Source organism: Pezoporus occidentalis, unplaced genomic scaffold (genome assembly GCF_034315485.1).
Source record: "Pezoporus occidentalis ecotype Australia unplaced genomic scaffold, CSIRO_AGI_Poc_V1 ctg63, whole genome shotgun sequence".
Taxonomy (NCBI): Eukaryota; Metazoa; Chordata; class Aves; order Psittaciformes; family Psittacidae; genus Pezoporus; species Pezoporus occidentalis.
Genome location: NW_026915977.1, coordinates 5922542 through 5941821, shown reverse-complemented (window position 1 = coordinate 5941821; position 19280 = coordinate 5922542). Strand labels below are relative to the sequence as shown.

The 19280-nt window shown below is 41.6% G+C and overlaps 1 protein-coding gene and 1 long non-coding RNA gene across 10 annotated transcripts in view; one reads left to right on the top strand and one right to left on the bottom strand.

Annotated features, from left to right (window-relative positions):
* AMMECR1 (AMMECR nuclear protein 1) overlaps positions 1-19280 on the top strand; it is a 100108-nt gene that overhangs the window by 45613 nt on the left and 35215 nt on the right. For 7 of the 8 annotated variants that reach the window (XR_009968816.1, XR_009968815.1, XR_009968817.1 and 4 more), the window contains one exon: positions 14166-14276. The exons of the other annotated variant lie outside the window; for it this stretch is intronic. Coding sequence is in view for 4 of the 7 variants with exons in the window: in XM_062640193.1 (XP_062496177.1) it covers positions 14166-14276 (111 nt within the window). In the remaining 3 variants the exon portion in view is untranslated. The remainder of the gene's footprint in view (positions 1-14165; positions 14277-19280) is intronic. 8 annotated transcript variants of the gene reach the window in all.
* LOC134174875 (uncharacterized) overlaps positions 1-19280 on the bottom strand; it is a 28176-nt gene that overhangs the window by 7638 nt on the left and 1258 nt on the right. Inside the window, exon 3 of one of the 2 annotated variants that reach the window (XR_009968820.1) lies at positions 16132-16337. This is a non-coding gene — a long non-coding RNA (uncharacterized LOC134174875). Of the gene's footprint in view, positions 1-13656; positions 16338-19280 lie in introns of those variants that run through there. The other variant, XR_009968819.1, reaches the window with a different exon arrangement.

The following is a 19280-nucleotide window of genomic DNA, read 5'->3' as shown; positions in this document are numbered from 1 at the left end:
TCAGCTGTTTATGTTGTGCCCCTAGGTGCTTATGGCTCAGCGGGCATCCTGCATTTGGCAACCAACACAAAGCATTTTGAAGGTCCAAGAGGATGCCTTTATACACACAAGACACTGCACATGGACACAGAGTCATAAAGTGTGTGAATTTAATTAACCAAGTTATTTTCCAGAGCAAACTGCATGTATTTCTGCCTGCTTCTACTCATTCATGTAACACTTTGAAAGATCAACGTGTCCCACGTCTGAATTCATTACAACAGAAGCTATGAGTCGTCTGGAGCAGGAGAATCCCAGTTACAGCTCTAATAAAATTTTGTGTGACCTTTGAATAACTACAGCTCCTGGTTTTCATGATATCCTCACTATCTGCTTCAGGTAGTATTTCAGGAGAACAAAAAACCTGGTTTATGAGAGCTCAGCATCCCCATTGCTAATGGTCACTGGCAGCTTGGATAAAACTGTCAAGTAATCAGAAGGAAAAATGCAGTATCTTGGCTGGCAATGAGAACAGACCTTCTTTTAAGGTAGCATGTGTAGACTCTAAAGGTAGGAGTTGTGTGTTAAGTTGCTGTCTGAAATCTATGCAAAACAATATTCCCTGGCTCTTGGTTTGTAGTTAATACACAACAACTACTTGGGAGCATGGAATTGCCTGCTCTTAGAATGGACATGGTGCTGTGGTGCTCAAGTTGACTTCTAATGCCTAGCGAATGCTTTTCCTTTATCAACTTTATGCCTGAATCAGCCTGTGATAGGAAGAGAAACGTTACACTAGCACCTCAAAACTAAGTTTGCTGCATTTTGGTAGTGACTTCTAAGGAAAGAAAGAAAGAATCTAGGAGCTGGGGCTATTCTTATCCATCTCTTTAACATTGTCTTCACTCTCCATTTATGGGGTAGAAGTTCTGTGGACCTTATGCAGCTTTCTAAAACATTTTGGATGTGGTGTTCTTAAAACATTTAGTTTTGGCCATATTTTACTTCATGGAATTTTAGGAAAGGGTTCTGCTGAATCCTTTCAAAGCATTACTTGCAAAAAAGGGAAATGCTTTCACTGGAAATATTTTGTCTCAGTTCCAGTTTGGAAGTAGAATGATGATAAACTGTACACCAGATCTTTGGTGGTACTGAATTTGTTTCAACTTTGACTTGCAAAGGTTCCAGTTATATGTTTTTTAGGGTTTTGCATCCTTTAAGATGTTTTTTGTTGGCATTAGTATCTCTCATTCAGCCCTACTTGCTTCTCCTTGAGAGGAGACTGCATAGTGTTGCTGTGGGAGGATAAGTAGCGTCAGTCCTTTTGAATGATGGTTAATTTGAGCACTTGGTAATTTAACATGTTTGTAACCTGGCTACACTTGAACATGGCGAACATGGGGTCTGAGCTCATTTCTAGGTATGGGAGCAGCATGTGGTATTTAAGTTGCTCACTTTCTTTGAAAATTGGGTGGGGAGATGGCTTTGGCTGGGACCTCTCCAGTTGAAAACACTTAAAATGCAGCCAGAGTTACTTGATGCAAACTATGTATTTGATCAAATGAAGTATATTCCTGGGTTGGTTTTTTTTGTCTGCTGCTCTAAAAGGGAACATAAAATCACTTAATGTGTTCAGGGGTATGAGAAAGTTAGGAAGAGCCAAGGAGAAAATAACCAGCTTTGCTTTAATAGCTGTTGCGACTAGTTTTTTGTTAACAAACCAGTAGTTTCGGTGTATAATGTGATGTTAGTTTGAGCTGATTAAAAGCAGTAGAACTGATAATAAGTGTTGGGAAACAAAATTATTAAAAACCTTTACGTATGCCCCATAGAAAGTCATAGTCAGGTGACTGCAGGCTCTGAAGTAATAACATTGATAATTTGTAATGACACTGAATTGATTTATTAACTTCATAAAGTCTGATTTTTCTGCTCCGGTTCCTAATTGTGCAACTGGGGAAAAACAATTTGCTTAAGTAGGTCAGAGCATAAATATGAACAGTCTTATGTTGTGTAAATGTATATATATAGTTATATGATTGTGTTAAATGTCACAAGCTATGTTGTTTTGATACCCTAGAATACGTTGAAACTTGGTTGCTCTTGACATGAGAGCAAAAGTTTATCTGAAGGTCCAGTCCTTGCTCTGGCTGGTTGAAGAAGCATGTGTACTATCTCGAAGGATTAAGCATTATTATGATAAAAGGAGTCAAGTCTCCATGTTTGCATTCCAGAATTCAAACCCTACTTTCTCATAACTTTTCACCAAGCTTTTGGGAATGTGCTGAATCCTCCAAAGGTTTTAATCAAAATGAGGGTTCCCGATTTTATGAAAGCAAATAGTGACCTATTTAGGGAGAAAGGCCTCAACCCTCACTGACTTCTAATGGGCACGTGGAATGCAGTAACTTGAGTATTACTTTATTTCTTTTTCCCTTTTTATGAAAGCTGGTCACAATAGGAGATAGAGTGAGTATGGAAAAGATGGAGAGAGGACAGAAATGGAAAAGGAGGTTGAAGGGGAGGAGGAAGGGAAACAAAGGATAAAAAGACATGAAATGCAGAAATGAGCACAGTGGGCAGGAGGATAAACTTGCATAGTGAGTTCAGAGCATGGTGGAGGCAGGAGTGCAACTTCTTTGTAATACCAATTGTCTTTTACATTTGTTTATACCAAAGGTATTTAGCATTGAGGAAACACAAGTGCCCTACTATTCCTGTAAGGAGCTGCATAGAGATGGGTTTCTGTGGCTTTTCCATCCCTGTCATTCTGATGCTGGATGCCTGTGGGTTGGATGGAAGCCTCTCTGGCATGGTGAGAGATGGGAGCTGGTGAGTCCAAACTCACACCTGCTTTTCATCACCTTTACCTTGAGCATTCCCAGCAGTGCCTGTTACTGATGTATCTCTGTACTGTTTGTTGAATAAATCACGATCTTTATTTTTTGGTCACTTACTCCTATTCTGTAATACCTTGTCACATCTCAAGCGGCGTGAGGCTGGTCATGCTGATCAGAGGGGTGTTACTTGCTTGTGGCTTTGTTACACAACAGTGCACAGTTCAACAATTCATGATCTAGTGCTTAATAAAAGCCAGAATGAGCTAGGCTGAGTGCAGAGCCATCCTATCTGCTCTCACAGGTATGGTCCTGTGCTGCTCAGATAAGTGTGCTCGCCTGGAAGGAGCCTGAGGGATGGCTGTCTTCAGGCTGCATTGCTCCCACCAGACCTGTGCTGAGAGGCTGGGAGACACCATTAATGGAAGAAAGAAGTGTGAAAAAATAAGCCTTTTGAAAAGAAGCAAAGCTGGTTATTTATTGTCTTTAGTTATTTTTGGTGTTGAAATAGAGATACTTGGTTTTGAGGAGCATGTTGGTATGTTCTCCATCATGGTCAAGGCTTAGGATTAGCAGAAGTTTACAAGATAGAAGGCTAAAATGACTAGTCAGAGGTAAGTATGTAAGAGCAGGGGGGGCATGGTTTGCACGATCACAGAAAGTACTGCGATGATACCTGGCAGGGAGCCTTGGCATCACAACTGCTGTGCTTTGAAGAGGATGTAAATCCTTGTCCCATTCTGGTAGTTCCTTTTTACATCCTTTTTTTAGGATTTACGTCCTTTTTAAATAGCTTTTACTATTTAAGACTAACAGACTTGCTCTACTCAGCATTCAGAGGAAGATGTGAGAAATCTCTCCTTTCCCCAATGCTCCTTCACTTCTGCAGTCTTCTGGAGGAGCTGTGAATTTTCTGATTGTACTTCTTGCTTTTGTCTTCCTCATGTGTACTCTCAAATCGTGCTCTCCTCTCTTGCTTTTGTGGGGGTGACGGCTTCGTGCCACTGTTCTTCATCACTGCAAAGAGTAGTTTAAATTTGAAATGACTAATAGTTTCCCTGTTGCAGGCACGATTCTGACAAGCAATAGTAAACATTAAGGCTGTGTTAACACTGCTGTTGCTAAGATCCACAGCCAAGGTGCTGGAACAGCCTTGTGATACTGCATTGGCTAATGCTTGGGTCATACTTGGAAAGCTCTCTCTGCAGCTGTATGGGCTGGAAATACTTTTAAGGTTTGATTTTTATTTATTTTTCAATTAAAACCCCTCAAACTCAATAAAAAATAAAGCCATGTCTATACCTTTTCTGGCCTAACTGCACAGGATCTGTGTTGGATCCTCATTTAATGTCTTGGAAATACAAATGGCTTTGGTGGCTGAAGTACAGCCTGAGGGATTGATGTCCTGAAGATAACTCAATTCCAGGTGACTTAATTTAAGTTAATGATTTAGCAGCTTTCCAGATGTATAAACTTGATATCTGCTCACTGAAATATAAACCAGCTTGATGAACTTGGAATTTGTGGTGGACAGTGACTGCAGTTGGAGCGTTGTTGAAGCACTGTAATTGGAAGCGGTATGAGCTGACGAACCGGTGCGTCCTCTGGGTTAGTGTGTGCATACTCAGCTGTGTGTCTGACCATGACAAGTCAGTCCCTCGTACAAACTCAATTTATACCTAGTTGAAGCTGTTGTCATGGGAATTTGGGGAACAAAACATTCCATTTCAGAGGAAAATTCAGTTGTCTCACCCTAAACCAAGATATATGGATGTACAGATGCATCCTTAACCCTGAGCAATGAAGGGAGTAATTAGATGGCCTGTGAGGAAGGTGCCAATTGAAGGAATTTGCAGGTGCCCTGTGGTGCTGCAGACCAAGTGCTCTGACGTTGCCACCTGTATCTCTGTGGAGGATGCTCTGATTTTGAAGGAGCTTTCCTAAACGTGCAGTTATGTCACGCTGCAAAGTCCTTATGTTCCCTTCCAAATGCACTTGTGGGCTGGCGACGTTAAAAGCTGTCTGGAGTATAGAGGTGGGTAACACCTGCTTTGTCCTGAGCTGTGATGCTCTGCTTGACTTTTACTGTCAGCTTTGTTTCTCTGAGGCACTGTGAACACTCAGCTCTTTTTTTAGCGCAGCTGAATAAGCCTCCATAAGTAACGTGTGTGATTGCTTGAGTGGCTCTGGAGTTTGTTACATGTAAATATTTATTTCAGCAAAGTGAACAGCAAACTCACAAACATATGTCATAGAAACTCCGTTTGTTTCATGAACCTGATGGAGCTTGTGACAGCTGGAGGGAGAAGGTGCAAAAGAAGGACTTTGTAAATACAGAGTAGTGTCTGAGTGTCCAGTTTGGGCATCCTTAAAAGTCATTGTGTCCGTTTCCCCGCTTATGAGTTGTTTCTTTTACCTTCTCTTTTCTGGAATCCTGCCGGTATTGCCTTGGCTCACCTAACACAGTGTACAAGAGCAGCAGCGCTGGTCCTGCAGCTGAGTGAGCAGCCACATCGTCTGGCTGGTTTTGTGACTTTATGTCCATTTTCCCAATGAGTTTTAATAGCTTGAATGCAATGTTAATGAAGGTGTCTCAGGTTCACCTCAGAAGATGACCTGCCAGTAAACAGCCCTCTTATTTTTAACCCCGATTATGCCTTTGTTTAAACTAGATTTTCTTAAAATAGTAGCTGCTTTCTGACCTTCCCTAAGATTAGCTGCTTAGATAAGCACAACTTGCTAATGAATTCACACCTAGCAGCTCAGGTTCTGATTGTGAGGCTCGTCTCTAGGGCATGTAATGATTCCTGGAAACCCACCAAATACAGGAAGTGTGTTACATGGGTAAAGAAGGAAATCGCTGAAGTGTTTCTGAAATGGAGTAGGTAGAAGAGTTCCTCATTTGATCGTTTAGTCCCGAGGATGACTGAAAGGCAATGTTGTGCCCTCACAAGCATGCAACAACTTTTTAAGTAATTATATAGCATTTCAAATGAAAAAATTACAGAGCTGCAGCTTCTGAAGGCAGATTGTGGGGATTTTTTTGCATTGCCATGTACTGGCAATAATGAACGTTCCTCATTGACTAAATGTGTCGAAGGAGTAATGCAATAAAGGCTGGTTATAAGGCTCTCAGCTTATTTCCCACAAGGAAGAAGGATGTTATCACAGAATAAATTTCCTGTGGGTTGTTTTGATGTGCTCAATCTTTATGAGTTTTGCTAGATGAAGTCATTATCCTGGTAAGTTGGGGAGGTTTTGTGTATGTGTGTAATTGGACACAAGCAGGATAATGGATTTCAAACACTTTACTGGGTAGCTAATTCTTTTCTGCATTGTGTAAATGTAGCCAGGCAAGTCGTGCTTTTGTAATGCATGTCAAAATACGTGTTAAGTGGCACTGTAGTGGAAAACCCAGCTTTTTGTTTGCACCTAGCCCCTAAGGCTCTTTATATTGGCTTTCAGAATAAGGAAAACCTATCATCTATGGGCTTCTCTTAATTTTCCCTTCAGAGCCCACTTTGAACTTTGGATAAGCTGCTGAATAAACTGGCTGCTGCTCGGGACTCAGAAAATGCTTATGCACTCACAGAAACGTTGACTAGCACCTTGAACCTCACTGAAGCAGTACATGAATCAGTATTCTTCTGATCTTTAGAATATGGTTAATGTTACATGTCACTTTCTCTACTCACTGCTGGTATACGGCTACATAGAAGGAAACCTACTGAAGCGCCAGATGGATGTGTGTTTTCTCAGATGTTTTTTCCCAGTCCCGGTGGTTTGTAAGGACAATTGTCTCTCGCACAGTTTAACAGATAGTTACATGTGTGAATTATCCCTTTGTTCTCCTACATTGCATCAGACAAAATCAGAAAAGGGGTCTGCAGTAAACATCAGGAGGCCTTTTGGTCTTTTCTCTTGTTAAAGGGTGGAATCAAATGTATTTATGGTATGCCTGACAGTGGCCTGCGTTCAGAGGCCTTGGAGGATGCTGATGATGGCAGCTGCATGTCCTCCCGGGCAGTCCGTCAGTCCCAGCATTCCTGTTTCATACGGTTAGGATTTCTCAAACATTTGACAGTTTGGGTTTCTTAGCACAGTCTGTTCCCATTTGTTCCCCATAGTCTCCGAGTTAAGAAGCTGGCCAACAATTTCCTTGTTATTTCTCTTTCTCCTCAGAAATGATAGTTGGTTTTCCTTTAAGGTCATTAATATTTATATGTCATATTAGAAATTTATTATATTCCTTGTGCCTCTTGTGTTTTGCTGTCTTTCTGTCTTTTCAATAACCTGGTTTATTTCCAGTTTCTCCAGGTGGATCTGTTACGGTGACTGTTGGTCTGTTTTGCACTTGTGCCTGTTTCCTTTGAGGAAGTTTCCTTTCCTGTTCTTCCTTTTCTTGCTTCTCTTGTCTTCCAGAAAATCTTATTTTATTAATTGTCCAGTTCTGCCTTTATAAATGGGGGTGAGGGGGAGAAGCATTGCCATTCCTCCTCATTCTTCCTTGGAGGTTCAGGAACTCTTGTCTTGACTTTCCTGTGTCTTACCAGTTTTTTTCTGGACTATACCTGCTAAGGTAGAATGTCCTCACACCATGCTGTGTGCTTGTATGGCTGTTGCAGGGAGGCACTCACCAGGTGTTGTTGTTGTTGTTGTTGACCAGCTCCATAATATCACCCATCAAGGTTCCCTTTTCATCACCAACTGGATACTTTCAACATATTTGCCCCCCTACTGTGCTTCGGAGCCTATGTACAGATGCCCTTTGATAAAGCTATCGGCATAAGTGTTCCCGCCTCCTTCATTACTAAGCTGTATTCTCTGATACTGAGTAATGTGAATTAGGTCACTGAACTGTCACATCTGGGAATGCCACAGCCTGGCCTACAACAAAGTTCAGAGTGCCTCAGTTAGCAGGGAGGCTGCTTGCTGTGATTCTAAGGCTGGCATAGCTGGTGCGAGGGATCGCAGTGCATGGTTCTAATGAGAAACCCTCGTTTCTCTTTCTTCAGATGCTTCAAGTTTGACCCAGTATTACACGAGGGGTTAGCATGATCCCAACCCAGTAAAACAGAGTACGCTTTATGTCAAGAAATGTAACTGTTAAAATTTCTCGAATGTGGGAACAAAGGCTTGTTCCCTCGTGTGGAGCAGAAAGGAAAACACTGCCATTGCAGTTTTGCTTGTTTCGAGTGCTTTCAGGGCGTGCTGCGGTTGGAAATCCTCAGAGCTGGGCTGGAAGCCTCTGGTCTTACAAAGGGATGAGTGTGCTGACTTTTCAAAGTGTCTGATCCGACAGCCCTAGGTATCAGGTAACGTTAGGACCGTAGAGACTTCCTTCCCTTCTTTGGTTATAAAAGATGGTAGGTTAAATAACTACAATTAAAATGCCTGTTTAAATATTATTTTACCTCTCTGTTCATCAGATTTAACTTCAAAGTCCTACAAGGTTTTTTATTACTTGGAAGTTTTCCAAGTGAAACTGAAGAAGTTCTCACTTATCTTTCATAAAAGTGCAGAAGTATTCTTGATCTGTCACACTTCCTTTTCCCTATACCCACCTTCCTCCCCTTTCTTTTCCTCCCTACCTACAACAAAGAAAAGAAGCTTTGCATACTGCTGCTGATGGCACCAGAGAAAGACCAATGCATTCCCACTTTTTGCCTTCTCCCCCACAACTTCAAGAACCCTTTCCTATTTTTATTAAATATACTGGTAAGTACAAGGCAGCTTGTATCGAGTGCTGCTTTATATTAAAAGAGGGTATTTTTAACAGTGCTTTCTACATGATGTCAGTGTAATAAGTTAGTGGCATGCTGACTCTCACTGTGATAGCTGAGCCATTACTAAAATAGCTTGCACACTTTTACTTTCAGTCTAAATATTTGCAGTAGCATATAGCAAGCAGGTCAGCATTTGGTAAAGCATTAATAAGAAATACACTTAGGGCACTGGTAACTGTGGTGTGCAAGGGAATAGCTTGATACGTTCTTTCCGTGTTTATATAGGTTTATTCCTTGTGACCTTTGTGGGAAGGGCTTTGGCTCTGCGGAAGGTGTAACAGATTAATGCTCAAGGGAAGCACAGGGCTGTCCTAGTTTCTTCATTAATGAAAATAGTGTAATAGTAGCTGAAGTGACACATGGGGCAGCACTCTGATCGGGTGACCCGTGCTCCTCTGCTTCAGCCACACGTTTTCTGGCTACCCTTTAAGGTCAGCATTTAGGCTGTTGGGTACATGTATGCGTTTCAGTAGCCCGTCAGGGAGACAGGCTATGTATGTGTGCCCCTGTTGATGGTAGCAGTTGTATATAAGGAAGCCATAGTAGTTTGAACTCCTGCTGTGGTGCAGCTGTCTCTTTAACTCGGTTTTGCAACTGAAAGTAGGGAAAAACGACATATAGGATCAGCTGGTTTTCATGGAGTGGTGCCTGACAACCTCTGTTACAAATAACTGAAACAATTGCCTGCTATTTAGATTAGAGCTGGTCAAGCCTTCCAATAAATAGTAAATGAGACAATGGCTGAATGGAAGGTTTATAGTCCTCAGGTCACCTGTAAATAGTGATAGATGGAAATCTTTTTTCAGTGTTTGACTGGCAGACAAAGAAATCACAAAACACAGACCATTATGTAAGAAGAATGAGATGTTTACAGGTGCTTATAAGGGTCTGGTTTAGTCCCTTTTGCTGCTGTACAATTTGAAATGTATTCCACCAACTTTCAGGTACTGAGTATTCGTGGTGCTGTGCAGCTCTCCTGCGGTTAACAGTCAGCAGGGTATGGCAGAGGTGTTTGGCACTGTGATGAGAAGCTGAATAACCCATCAGACAAGTAAGTTCCTGAGTCTCTTGGTTCAGGAGGGCTCACTCCTAAGCTTGGAGCTGTTTTACTTTTAAGATGCTTCACCCTAACATTGACTAAGAGCTACTCAAGGCTGGGTGTTGGAGCCCTCCCAGGGAAGTGCGGCATCTGGTTTGGTGATTGTTGTTTCTAAACCAGACAGCAACAAAACCACCCCAGCTTTCATACTGGATCCAGAGGGAGCCAGAGTCAGAAAGGTGGGCACACTCCACCCCAGTCTGCTCTTCCACTTTGTGGTGTGTGTGGGTTCAGGCTTCTTTAGGCAGAAGGAGGATTTGGATCTCCACCGTGCAGTGCACATCCTTGCTGTCTGTCATTGGATAAAAGGGACTCCTCTCATCACATCTGTTTTTTACTGAAGGTTTTCTCTTCTGTTGTTCTCTTTGGTTTTCTTTCAAGTGCCTGGAGGTGCAAATTTTCATTTTAGATCTAACCGTGTTGCTCAGAGCCCCTCCTTTTTTGTGCTAAGAAAAACAGCAGATGAAAATAAGGATTTTTGTCAAGTTGAGAATGTACATATTTACTTAGCTGCTCTTGACATCAATATCTGTGGGGTTTGACACTTAGCCTCAGATCTCACATTTGCAATTACGTTAGATGGCAAGTTTATTTGTGGGTTATTGGCTTTAAAGCACAAGAAAAGCATTGCAGGCTTGGAGCAAATAGGCAAGCAGCTGAAACCAAGGATATCAATAAAAAGCAAAAGAATGTCACTGGGAAGAAACAAATTCTTTTCTCTGCATACCTTGTCTAGGTTCTGGGAGCAGGTTTTCTATTGTCTTGTTTAGCGTAAGGCTAGAAATGCTCTGTAAAGGTTTGAAAGGCAGACTTGCACTTTATATTAGGATGCGAGAATTAACCCTAAAGTGTAGCAGGCAGTGTTTCTGGTTCAGAGATGGAAGCACTAACTGAGGTATGAGACCCTCTTCTAATTCTGTGTACAGTTCTGGACACTGATGGTCAAGAAGGCAAAATTAAACTGGGAAGAGGTGTAGAGAAGAGCTGTGATGGTAAGAGTGGAAAGATCCCCATTAAGAGGAAACTGAATGGACACAACCCATTTAGCTCAGCAAAGTGAGGTCTGAAGAGGCATATGAATTCCTTCTATAAATACTGTGGTGAATAATAACCAGGAAGGGACAAGAACTATTTAAACTAAAGGACAATGTTGGCACAAGAACAGCGTAGGTACAAGCTGACTGGGAAAACATTTCTGCAGGAAATCACAGTGTTTCCAGAGGTTCTGAACCTCAGTGAGGTTTTGAGGCCACCTTCTCATTTCTCATTTTGAGGGTTTTGTCTCCTTCAGTTCTAGTAAGTTTTAAGATGGAGAATGTGGAACATTCATGAACATTACATGGTGTAATTATTCCTTATGACAGCTGGAGCTCTGGAGGTCCCTTTCATTCTTATTTCTTGAATCTTGAGAGTTAGAATCCTCTTGGGTCACTGACTGCTCTGAACCCTTGGTCTGTGTTACACTTGGAGGACATCTGCGATGGTAATTAAGAGAAGTAATTCTGTTCAATAGGCATATATCTTCTTTGTAGACATGCTGATACCTTTAGTGGCTCCTGGGGAATAGGGAGGCAAGTGTGTGGGAACAGAGAAGCTAAAAGGCTGGAAAACAATCTTTAGTCAGATTTTGGGATGTGTTTTTAGCATGTATGGCTACCAGCGGTGTTCATCTACCCAGTGAATAAAGGTTTAAATTTACTCCCAACAGTACCTTTATACTACTACCACTAGTACAAAAAGTATGTATATAACCTTTACTTTTTCTGTTCGTACTCACTGACAAGGACCTTCAGAGCACATGCAAACATTTCAGTAATCTGTCTGACATTCAGTGATGGTCTCTGGGTGTTTTCTTGTATTGTCCTTTTAAAGTAGCAGTAACAATGCATCCTAGAAGGAATTCTGTTCTGATAAGAAAGTAAATGAGTATATGTTTCCCTGAATTACAGCCCTCCACTAAGTGTATTACAGCTAATAAATCTCATAATCCAAAGATAAAGGTCAGGAGAATAATCCTAAAGTCCAATTTGAATCTTATTCAGGCTTGTCTCTGTGCAAGGGGAGAGAGTGTTATCAGTGCTGTTGCAATCTTAACAATTTTGTTGATGCCATTTAGGGGAACCTTTCTTGAAAACACTTATGAAATGCCACTTGTTGATTGAATGGAGAGTGGTGTAATAACCTGCATTCTACTAACTGTTAGGTAATGTCCCTTCCGGCTTTATGCTCTTCAGCTTTTGTCAAAGGACATAAAGGGGGGAGGGAAGGGGGGAAAGAAATAAAAGGAAATCCACATCCAAAAGAAAGATATGACTTCAGCTTCCTCTTCTATTCATCGCCATTGAAAGAAGGGAACTTGTGCAGCTTAAGTAAGGAGGAAGTTGCTCTACCAGCAGGCGATAACAGCAGGGTTTGGAAGTTAGGAGAGGGCTCCGTGCTGCTGCTTTGGTGCTGTACAGCCCCAGGGGCATATCCTTCTCTGCCATCACATGATGAGTATCTTGTGCCGTGGCAGACAAAGAGCACAGGATGGAAGCAGAAAAGGAACATGGACTATTCTTTGAGAGTCCAAACCCACACACATATCCATACATATACCTACAGTACAGTTACATCCAACTCTTATGCTGTGCAGCGATCCATGCAGTGATGCAGTGACTGATCTGCTCCTACAGTAAAGCTCCTAGCCTTTAGTGTATTTTAGGACTCTCAACATAGCTAGAAAGGGAGTTTCTGCTTCACAAAAAACTGCAGATTCACCTTGCAGGTTCTGTTTTTACTGATCCTTCAGATGAGGAGTGAGACAAAACAGTTACCAAAAGGCTGTCATGCAGTGTAGCATTGTTGATCTTGCGCTGCATTGTTGTAAATCTGCTTGGTACTTGCAGCACATGATAGTAACAGAAGATTGTGACTTTATTTTTTGATGCAGCCAACTTGCCTGTGAGTTTTTGGCTGTACCTGTGCTTCTGGATCTGCTCCCTCTTTAAAGGCACATGTAATTATGTTTGCTTTGTAATCCTCTGCTTCTCAGATGCTAGCCTTACCTCACGGTAGACTTCTTGATCTTCACAGCAATGGCTGTGGACTGCACAATAAGGACACTGTGTAGGAAACAGCTATAAAGGAAAACAAGATGAATCCCATATGATGGTCTGTATGTGTGTATAATGCTGAAGAGCAGTGCCTGCCTCAGCACAAAGCTTTTGGAGAGAAATCAGTTGTGCATCACTAAGCGTGCCTGTGGTGGTCGCAGGTGCTCTAATGTCAGAGATGCATCTTGTTCCTTCAGTGCAGGGTGGCTGTACTCTCCGTATTGGGAATGATACATGTTTGTGCCTGAATGGCCTAGGACTTTCCACAGCAACTGACACCGGGGTTAACTTGAGGATTTAAGGGGGAGGTGCTCTGCAGTTGTGGAGGGCAGGATGGGGTTGCTTGTGGTGAACCTGTTTGTGATCAAGAATACTCTGTCAGGTTGGGTTTGTTTGACAGAAGTGCCTTTTGAAAAGTTACCATCGTTTGTTTTTTTAAAGCCTGACCGTAGGGAAGTGCATCTTGTTTGTGTAATGCACTTTGACTGTCTCCTGCATGGAAAAAGAGTACATTTGCTGTGCTTTTCTTCTCTGCGCATCCCTGTTCCTCTCAGGATTAGAAACCTCTGTTAGAGTTGAGAGGACTGGGAATGTGCACTCCCCTGGGAGATTCAAGTTTGTGTGTGTTGCTGTTGCTCGGGTATTGATGCGATGCTTTAGAACCGCAAGAAAAACTCTGGTCCCAAGAAGTTGTGTGGTTTGTCTCCTTGTTAACTCGGTGTAGATGGGTACAAAGCGGTTTGGTAGAAGTGTTTCTTTGTCACACTCATATGATTGAGACATGTTCGACTTCCAGAGATTTTGCTCCACTTCTGGCAATTTTTGAGATTCTTAAGTACCGACTTTGGATTCATGGAGGAAATACCCTTTCCTCAGGCAGTTCTTTAAGCCTGGAGAGTGTTCCTAAACTTTCTTACCTTCCAAGGATTTCTGGTAGTTGTTGCTGGCAGCGTTGAGGACCAAAGTGTTTGTGCTCAGGTGGAGGGATGGGTTGTGTGACGGGCATTTTTCCCTTCTGTAAGGGGTTCCTTATGTAGAGATGTATAAGGTGAGGCTTCCCATTCGCAGGAGAAGCCTGATGGGTAACAGTGAAGGACACGGAGCATGTTGTGTCTGTTACCAAGCACTTTGATTCTGTCCATTCACTGTTCCAGTCATCTTACTTTCTATTGTATCACATAACCAACATTTCTACAACAGTCAAAAGAATTGCAAAGGACATTTCTACATACTATGGCCCTGCTCAGATACAGTTATTTGAGTGATCTGCCCCCCATTGCCCGAAATGGAAGAGCGCTGTTGCTAAAATTTCACCCCAACTGTCAGTATTGCTTCTGTGATCATGTCTCTCTTTCTCTTCCCTAAACAGCCCACTGTTTGTAACGTGGAAGATTGGTCGAGATAAACGATTGCGTGGATGCATAGGTACTTTTTCTGCCATGAACCTGCATTCAGGACTCAGGGAGTACACACTTACTAGGTAAGACATTGTTTTCTGTAGCCTTGACTTAGCTATTTAAATAGTCTACTGAGGAGATGCTAGGTGTGCTTTGGTTTGTTTTGGGTTTTGTGGCTGTGTGCCTGTACTGGTCAAGGAAAACCTGTATCTCCTTTGGATGCTAAGTGTATTGCCTGATTATTTGACTAGTGGTGTCATGAGGCTATGGTTTCAGTTAAAAACCGTAACTTGGGCCTTTTTTCTTGTGATTGGTCTGGAAACTTCTCCAGTAGCTTACTGTAACTGACTATTACAGTATTTTTTCCAGTGTTCAGACAGATTGTAACCTTAATAGTTAATGTCAGGGCAGAAGACCAGAAAGTCAGGTTTGGGGATTATCCTATTCACACTTCTAAAACAGCAGGTATTCTCACCTCTTCTCCATCAGGTGCTTCCAATCAGCTGCAGTTAATTTAATGCTACAAATTTCCATTACATGTTACTCTTCAGATACATCCCAGCCCCTGAGTGGGAAGCTTCTGGATGAGGGAGGTAAGTGATGATAATCCTTCACTCCCTGGCAGCATAATCCTTCATTTTTTGATCTACACCTAAATTCATTCACCTTAATATTGTTCCATTTCCTTTGCATAGAGTGAAAACTAATAAGTTTATCACTAGAGCTAGTAGCAAGCTTTCTACTTATTTTTTTCTAAGAGTTTTCTTAAGTATATTTTCTAAAAAATCAATGGAATTTTGTTCCACTGAGTTACAGTAGACTGTTTATAGTGCTTTAGAATAGAAACTACGTTCTGGCATGTGTAGACCTCTAAAATTGTTATCACTTAAAATACTTGGTGCCTCCGGATCTCTTTAGATTTAGGGCTTTCCTCCATTGCAGGATCTTCCTCTGTGTTGCTACAATGCCTTGTCAATCCCAGTATTAAGTAATATGAAAATGGGACATGTTCTTTCTTACATGTCTCCCTAGTTTGTTGCAAGCTGAAGTTCATTTCATGCTTCTCTGCTCAGCTTGAAGGAATCAACTGCTCATCTCCTATAGAATTCTGAAAGACCTATTATTGTGTCGGCTTTATTTATTGTGTGGTCAGGGATGTTTTTGATTGTGTCCTTTAAAGACTCTGCAATCAGACTGGTCAATGAGAAGATGCTTATAATGAAATTCAAAGCAATTTCTCTGTTGAAGGTTAAGAGCTTTAAAATCTTAACCGTTAGTGAGCGAGACTGGAGGAAAAACAGCCAGTCCCCTGCACTGGAGGCTGTTCCAGTTAAGTGTGTACTTCACAGTGCCTGATTGAGAACGGTGAGCTTGTACAGAAAATTACCCCCTAGGACTAGGAAGAAGCTGATTGTTCCTTACAGATTTGTCCGTTCTTCCAAATAAAATAGGGCTGCACTCTGGCATACCTTTCAAATTGCTTGCAAGATCCCTGTCACCGCGTTCTAACTCTGAAAGCTGAAGTCAAAATACATGAAAAGTGATGCAAATTAAAGAGAACTGAAATACCTTGAGTGGAGTATTTAAATGATGACCACATGCTGTGGAAGTTTATTCTAGGCTAGTCAGGGGTTAGTTCAGTAATTTTCAAGATGAGAGAAATGGAACTATATACCAGCCTGTTTTTCAAAAACCTGTGGGAGATCAGAAGTTGTTTTACAATAACACGTTATTTAGTGGCACGTTGGGGTTTGTTGCCTTTTGTGAGGAACCTTTTTTCATGTTTGTGGCACCAGAAATGTTTCTTGTTTTTAAAGCAAACCAAAAAGCCAAATAAACTTTGGATGTGACCACTGAAATGTGAAGTTTGTATCTGAACCTAAGAAAAAGTTGTTCCCTTCTATCAGTCATAATTTGAAAAGAGAAAGGGAGGGTTACCTGCAATCAGTTCCCTTCCTGATGTTAGTCTCTTCAACTACAGAGCTTCCAGAGGAGAGTATTTGAGGAATAACCTTTCAAACACTTATGAGCTTGCAGAGTTTCAGGCTCCACAGGCCCTCCCTAGCAGGGATCAGAAAGTAGGACATTATAGCTTGATCCAGCAGGGTGTGGGCAATAGGCTCCTGCAGAAGACAGGACAATTCCTGAAAGAGAGAGAAAATGAAAGGCTTCTTCAGGGAAGGCAAACGTTAATCAATGGAATACATAGAATGAGAGCGGGCTGTCCACTTCAGAAAGTGGAATTTGACCAAACTTTTCAGTTGAGGATACAGGCAGATATTCTTCTGACTTTATTTGACACTGGAGGACCTTTTCTTGGGTTGATCTGAGGACAGAGTGTGGATAAACAGGAGCAGGTTGTTTGTCTAGTTCATTCTTATCTCTTTCAGCACCTGTGGAATTGTGGCCCAGCGCTCAGTGAGTAAAACGGTACAGGAGAACAGCTGCTCTTACACACTCTGCTGCTTAGTGATCAAATATCCCCCATTTCCTTCACATGCCATTTCATTACAACTACGCTGAGCAGTGCTTAGGAGCATGAGAAATAAAGTTTTCCTTAATTCTGGTAGTGATCTCTAGTTGTGTATTGTGTACAGTGCGTGGTGTGCACAGCTCTATCTGCGTGCGATAGTGTAGTTTCTTTCTCATAGCATAATAATGGTTCATCTAGGAATCTGAAGTGAACCATTTCTTTCTTGGGACACCTGCACCCCCCACTTGAAACATCTTTTTGGGGTCTGGAAGCTATACGGTGGTGATGTGTGACCAAGTGACTTTCTCTTCTCCATTTTGAGCTCTGTAGGCTGTTCTGCTGGTATTGCCAGTATGTTCTAAACAGGAAATTTATGGAGAATGATTCATCATTAATTGGATGCATCTGCCTAAGTTGTGAGAGGAGGGATGAGAATACCCAGAGTTAAAAATGCTAGTACTGTATCCTAATAAAATCTATGTGTTAGAATTTGATGTTCTCTGCAGTTTTCTCAGTGAAATGCAGGGGAGAGGAAGTGTGTTATTAAAATCTTCTGCAGAACTTTATGAAAGGATAGATTCAGATTTAGTGATTTTTAGATAATTTTGCTAGGAGATTAGTTGGATAAATCCCCTAACCTTGTCTAAAATGTTTTACGGTATATTGTTTATTAGGACCTGAGAAGTTTATCATGGGCGAAGTAGTCCTTTAGACTGTGTTAATTGAATATCCCACCTGAACATGTGAAAATAAACCAATCCAGATCATGAAAACTACCTTGTGTTTTACAGCTCCTTCAAGAAAATAGGATGAACTTGGAAGCAGGTTACCACAGAGTTTCATAACAGGTTGATAAATTACTTTTTCATGTATTCTGTTCAGCACTACGACTTAGATTCTGGCACTGAAGTTTTAAAGTCCTGCTCTCGTGCACTTGAGATAATGGATGAAATGCTTTCATTTATTGATTCTTAGTTTAATTTTTCTACCCATTTCATGTAACTTGAAGTCATATGTTACGTCTTGTGGATGTAACAAATATAGGTGTATAAATTAAGTTTTATCTCTGGTTTATCCTTTCAAGGCTAGAATATTTATCTGGGGAGGGAAACAGTAGGGAAGAGGTGGATAAAGGGAGACATTATATGATAGAGCCTTCTGTCATTGAAGAAAGCAGTGAAGAAAAATGAGAGGACTCCAGGCCTTAAGTGGATTAGCATAATGGCTGAAACCTGGATTTCAGTTCTGAACTAATATGTAACCCACTCTCCTTAACCAGCATAGGCCTGTCCCTACAGACTGTATGATGCAATCAGTCTCTTGCTGTGTGTTCTTCTGAACCACTCCACCCAAGAAGCATGGCTGCTGTCACACATTCAGCCTACATGTGGGTAATCAAGAAAACAGACGGGAGCTTGGGATAAGAAGCACAAGACTGAAGGAAGTGAAACTTGCAACTCTGCTTTCTCATAACTGAATTTGGGTGTAGTTTCCATACGAGCATTTGACTACCAGTGGCATCAACTACTGCTCTAGATTTGTCTGCATTTTCAAGATGCTCAATCCATGTTGCTGCCATATCAGCTGCTTGCTCTCTGTGAAAAACACTGACCTTTTCCTCCTGCTCCTCACAGTGAAGTTAACCACCCGACTACAGGATGGCAAAGGGGTGACAATAAAAAATACTGGATGTCTGACACATTGATATCGATGTTGGACTGACTGCCTTAAGACTAGAGGCAAGTACTTGTGCAGACAGGGCAGCTTCCCTCTTCTCTTTAGCTGAGGTTACTACTCTGTTTAATTCCTGTTTCTTTTTACTAATCACAGGCTCGTTCAACCTTCCCTGTAATCAGACCCTCCAACTCAGTGTAAGCTTCCCAAAGCCTTTCCTGTGGGTTGCTGTGGTTTTGAGAGTCATGGCTGCTGAGCCAGGGCAAAGCACACCCATGTGTGTGACTGCAGTTCTTGAACTGCAGAGTTGAGGGAATTATACATGGGTTTGACATTTGCTGTGACCTTCACTGTTCACAGAAGTCATGGTCAGAATTAATTCCTGCTGATAATACTTTGTGGGTTGTCTTTGTGGCTCTGATTTATAGCAGACCACTGCTGAAAGTCAGCTTTTTTTATTCTATTGCTGCTCTCTCTGGGGGCCACCAATGCAAAATGCCTGGTAATTGTGAGACAGAGCTTACACTGTCACTCTCACGATTAAGCTCTGCAGGGAGCAGTGTCACCTCTTGACAGTCTGAAATCACCATATCTATACGTATATATACAATGTCTACATATAGATTTATATGTATTTATTATGGTGTGACCACCAGGGATGGTGTTAATAATCTTAGACCCCCTTTTGTTTTTCAAAATGCTTCTGGTAAAATATAAAATTCAGGTATTAGCACTTTAATTTTCAACTGATGACTGGTTACCTTTAATGGCATTGGGGCAAAATTATTTCGACATAGAGGTATTTTGTAGAGGCTCATGTGTTTTGCCTGCCGTGTCATGCATGCACAGATGAGGCTTCACTGAAACTTGGAACTGTTCTGAAGTTCATGTAGGCTGAAAAAAGCTTGTTGCTGAACTGTTGTAGACATCAATTTAACAA